The sequence below is a fragment of the Anarrhichthys ocellatus genome, unplaced genomic scaffold (assembly GCF_004355925.1).
Source record: "Anarrhichthys ocellatus isolate YVR2014 unplaced genomic scaffold, GSC_Weel_1.0 scaffold112, whole genome shotgun sequence".
Taxonomy (NCBI): domain Eukaryota; kingdom Metazoa; phylum Chordata; class Actinopteri; order Perciformes; family Anarhichadidae; genus Anarrhichthys; species Anarrhichthys ocellatus.
In genome coordinates this window covers 459,601-464,745 of record NW_022280142.1, presented here as the reverse complement: position 1 = coordinate 464,745, position 5,145 = coordinate 459,601, and the positions used below count along the sequence as shown (strand labels likewise).

Sequence of the window (5,145 nt, the reverse complement as noted above, 5' to 3'; positions counted from 1 at the left end):
TTGAGGCAACAAAACTATCTCGTTAATTTGAGGCAACAAAACTATCTCGTTAATTTGAGACAACAAAACTACTTTGTTAAGTTGAGACAACAAAAATACAGAGAAAAGATCAGTTTGGGTTAGAACTACATCTGAAATATAACTTCTTACGTAGCCTTTGTAATTCAAAAATCTGTGAATTCTTGCGTCCACCCCGACAATTGTTTGCATAGTAGCGACGCAACATGTTAACAGATGCCACCTTCACGTAAGTTTGTGAACATTTTATGTGTTTCTGTGAGATCAGGCTGATTAGAGTTCAGCACAAACCTAAACTGAGATCAGAACGCATCAGCTACTCTATAAATTACATTTAAAAATAGCCGAACCCAAACCTGGCCTGAAAGGTCCAGACCGTGATAAATAATACTGTTACTGCAAATGAATTAAAAGAAGTTGTGTCCCGTGTGTCCTCCAGGCTCGACCACGTCCTCATCGACGCTGCAGAATGAGGCGGAGCTCGGCGATGACGACGTCTTCACGGTGAGAAACTCCTCGTCCTCCAGCTGATAAAACGCTGATGAACACTGAGCATGACTTTGACAAACTGAATGCATTAGATGTCTGAGTGGAGCAAGCGTTAATAAAGATACACATTTCTCCAACTTCATCTCCATCTTTCGTCACTATGACCCATTATTACTTCATTTTTTAATGCTGTGCATCATAATTCACATTCCTGGATAGAAACTAGGTTTTTCCCTCTAAAGTGTTCTGTACTTTATCAGGAGGAAAATATAGGGATGTGCAGTTTTTTGTTATTTCACTATATTTCTGAATTTTCCTAATTTCTTTTCATGTTTGTAAAATAAACCATGTGATTTTAATGTGCAGACCACATAGGAATTGAGAAGTTGAATGTCAAGTTGCATGATTTTGTGTCATGTACGAAGCTGGAGTCAGGTCGAGGTTAGCTTAGCTTAGCATAGAGACTGGAAGCCGGGGGAAACAGCTAGCCTGTCTCTGGAAACCTCCACCTACCATCACTATACAGCTGTGGTCACCTTTGTTAGTTGTCATCTCTCCTTCCTGCTCTTTAAACTGTACTCTCTTCAAACACATACTGCATTTAGTACATTAAAAGTGTATGTCTCCTCCACCTCCATCCTCCGATGAAGAGACCAGGTCCCGCTTCCTTCTTCAGTCCAGTTTTTCCGTCTTTCCATCGGCTTCAATGAAAAAAGGGTGTATCATTTCCGCAGGATGTCCAGCTATGGAGAAGAGAGTCTGACCTGTCAGTAATCCGTTACTGAGCTGCCTGTTTACATAGCTGGCCTCGTTTAGAGGAGAGCCGGGCTGACGGAAGGGAACGTGGCTGAACCGCCCCGGCTGCAGATCATTCCCACCCGTCCTGTCTGCAAGTCTGGCTCCCTGAGGAGGAGGAGGAGGACCCAGAAGAGTTTGACTCAGAGGCGCTGAAGAGGCTCGGAGGACAATGAGGATGTAGATCAAGCTTTGCCAGGAGTAAATAAAACCCCCCCTGTCATAAAGCAGTGCTTCCTCTGGAGGCCCCTGAATAACGGAGGAGGTCCTGACCAACTGCTGGATTGGGTTTGTTGGAGAAACAGCAGGAGGATAAATGATGTAGTTATGAAACTATGGAGGTTTAAGCACTGAACGCAGCTGCGTCACAAAATCTGAACACAAGTAAAGTTTTACAGAATTCGTTATATTACACAATAGTTTCCAATATAATTAGAAACTATTTTTATCTGTACCGTGCAATGTGCTCTGAGAGACTAAAGCTGGGGTTTGTCAACTCTGAAGGGGTCTGAAACTTGGCAGCCAAACACCGAATCGGGACGAATTACTTTTAACGAAGGACGGCGGCGTGTAGGCGCTGTTTGTCAACCAGACTGCCGCTTCGTGTCCTTAAAAAGCCACGTCTGATGGGATGCTGAGAAATCTGGGCTTTATCTCAAAGACTGACCACTGTGTGACACAGTCGGGAGCATTAACACACTAATAACAGAGGAGAAGAGGAAAACCTCAGGCTGCTGTGAACAATGCAAGTTCCCAAACATTTTTGTGTTATGCTCTTGTTTTATAAGGCGGGAAATGTTTTCACCATGTCTGTCAGGCCTTAAAGAGGCTCACGTCGCATTTTGGTGAGAAAGATTGTAAACAAAACTCACATTGATGTTTTTTAAGCAGAGATGCAGCTTTAAAAAGATCTGTTCACACAAAATTTCGTAAAACGGTCAAAAGATTTACAGAAATGTAAAATAAAAGCAAAATGACAGTTTGTTCTTGTGCGTTGAAAGTAACCCAGAAATGTGACAAAGCAGTTCATTCACTTCGCTGCGAAGTTCGGCAGGTTCTTCAGTTCCTCAGTTTTCTGTCATTTGAAGGAAGTCTTCTTGTGTGATCCGAGCGAGCCACATGAAAGCTGCAGCTTGTGTCGACCCCGAGGATGACGCAACTCAGCGCACGCCGCCGAGTGCTCGGAGGGCCGCAGGCCGCAAAGCGCCGAGGCTGGGATTCATTTAACGCAGGCCCAAAAAAAACACAAAGACTTCAGAGACGTTTCGGCTGCTCTGGAGGTCTTTTATTTTTCCTCCTCGGACTTGACTAATTGCACACAGAAGTCTGGTGGAGTGAAGCTCAGGTGGCTTCAGAGAGGAGTTGATATGTGTCACATTGTTTTACATCACGAGCTGACTTTTTTTTACAATTGCGCACAGTGGGTTAACTTCTCAGATTAAACGACTGCGTCTAGATTCACAAAAAAAAACGTTTTTTGTCCTTATTCCGGAAAAGACAATATACAAACTAAGCTGTTTACATGGCTAATGGGAATGAATACTCCAATGATATTCCCTTTTACATGCAGCCATGTGTACTAATTAACATAAAGCTCCCCAATGACGTAGGTCCTACAGCTATGTCCAAATTATGTTATTTCCCTCCTTTTTCCAGCTGCAGTCTTGTTGCTCTCGTGGTGTACTCGTCACCGTTCTGCGAGTTTCACAAAATTGCGATCTTTTTTTTTTTACGGCTTTGCACGAGAACAGACTGGTTTGTGTGTAGTGTATGTCAACAGAAAAAAATCTCACCAAGAAGTCTGTTCAGTAGCTGTTTTTCGATCAGATCACATGATCTTCCTTCAGATCCATTGTTGTCAACGTAGACACGAGGAAGACACGCTTAAACGCTTCCTGCAGGTTTTTATTCACACCGTCTCCTCTTTGTCCTCCAGACGGCCACCGACAGCTCGTCCAACTCGTCCCAGAAGAGAGAGCCAGCGATGCACACGCTGGCCCCGCACAACTTCTGTGAGGCCCGTCGGCACCACTGCATCCTGGGAAATTTTTACGAGCACCACCGGCCCTCTGATCACTACTTCCTGGACCAGGTGAGTAGAGAGTCCGAGTTGTGCCGCTCGAAAAATGGTCCACGATCGAATTGAGCTTGAGTTATTCTCAATGACCCACAGTTTGTGAACAGCTACATCGTAGATAGAGATGACGGATAGAAATGCAGACATCACATATAAAAGGGAGGAAGGAAATCAGCATCAAAATGTCCTCACCAAAAAGATTATTAAAATGTTGCATTTCTGCAAAGCCACATCTGGTTTGTTGAGATTTATTCGTAGAACACATTTGACTGAACTAACCATGAAGAGTTCATTACCCACAAGGCCTTGCAAGGAGAACCGCTGTTAGCAGCTGTGTTCCCCTGTTCCTGCTGACCTCATTTCCCCCTGGAGACATTTCAACAGTTTCCGTCTCCTCTGTGTCTCTGCAGGCGGTGCACATGTTCCCTCGTCACGTCAGCTTCCAGGTGGAGGATGAAGAGATCGTGCGCATCAACCCCCGCGAGAGGAACTGGCTCACCGGCTACGAGGACTACCGCCACGCCAACTCCACGCGCGACAAACTCGCCCAGCCCGACAACCTCGACGCCTACGTACACTTCGCCAAGAGCGAGCCGCCCAAACACAACTACGCCTACCCGTACCCGCTGAACGGCGACGTGCAGCGGGGCTGCGACGGCAAACCCCGCTGCCTGGAGCGGGGCTGCGGCCACAGAGCGGTGGTGACGGTGCAGCCGCGGGCCGTGCAGCCCAAAGGCAAGAGGCGGAAGGAGGACGGCGAGCGCTCGCGCTGCGTTTACTGTCAGGACATGTTTAACCACGAGGACAATGGGCGGGGCCGGTGCCAGGAAGCACCTGACCCCATCCAGACCTGCATCAGGCGGGTCAGCTTCATGTGGTGCGCGGACAGCCTGCTGTACCACTGCATGTCGGACACGGAGGGGGATTACTCGGACCCGTGCTCCTGCGACACCAGCGACGAGCGCTTCTGCCTGCGCTGGTCGGCGCTGGTGGGTCTGTCGCTTCTGGCGCCCTGCATGTGCTGCTACGCCCCCCTCAGGGCGTGCTACCGCTGCGGCGTGGCCTGCCGCTGCTGCGGCGGGAAACACAAAGCGGCGGGCTGAGGCAGCAAGGACTCGTGGGAAACGGAGGCCGCTGTGACTTTGCTGCTGTCGTTTGTCTTGTCTACGATTATCATAAGGAGGAGAAGAAGAACTTCGTCTCAACAGATGGAAAAAATGTTCCCTGTGGTTTTTTTTATTTTTGTGACATTGGAGACCAAATGGCTTCCAATTCTCACAAAGACTGAACAAAGATTCTTCATTTAATATATAAAATTATATATATTATATAATATATATATATATATATTATATATATATATATAAATATAGGTATATGGGTACATTATATTTTTACACTCATTTGTTTCAAAGGCTTAAATATGTCATTATGTCAGTATGAATGTTGTCTTGTTTGTTGAGGGAACTGCAGCTCATTGACAGCATTTAGGGGGGTTTATTGTCAGAAATGGAATATAATATTAATAACTATGTTTTCATTAGGGTGTGATCACCTGAAACTACGAAATCGTTGTATTTTCGATAGCTTAGAATGAGCCCTTTGTATCTACTTAAGGAGCGGGTCCTCTTCAGTCCGCCGAGTTGCATCGCCATGTTTCTACGGTAGCCCAGAACGGACAAACCAAACACTGGCTCAAGAGAGAGCCTTTCACGGGAGGGGTGAGCGGAGGGCGGAGGAGTATTTAGTTGGTTGCAATCTTCAAC

At 46.3% G+C, this 5,145-nt stretch overlaps 1 protein-coding gene across 1 annotated transcript in view; it reads left to right on the top strand.

Moving 5' to 3' along the window:
- The window catches only part of spred2a (sprouty related EVH1 domain containing 2a), a 15,977-nt gene extending 11,270 nt beyond the window's left edge, over positions 1-4,707 (top strand). The window contains exons 4-6 of the mRNA XM_031876594.1: positions 458-522; positions 3,239-3,394; positions 3,790-4,707. Of these exons, the coding sequence (XP_031732454.1) occupies positions 458-522; positions 3,239-3,394; positions 3,790-4,482 (914 nt within the window). The 3' untranslated portion in view covers positions 4,483-4,707. The remainder of the gene's footprint in view (positions 1-457; positions 523-3,238; positions 3,395-3,789) is intronic.
- The last annotated feature ends 438 nt before the right edge of the window (positions 4,708-5,145 follow it).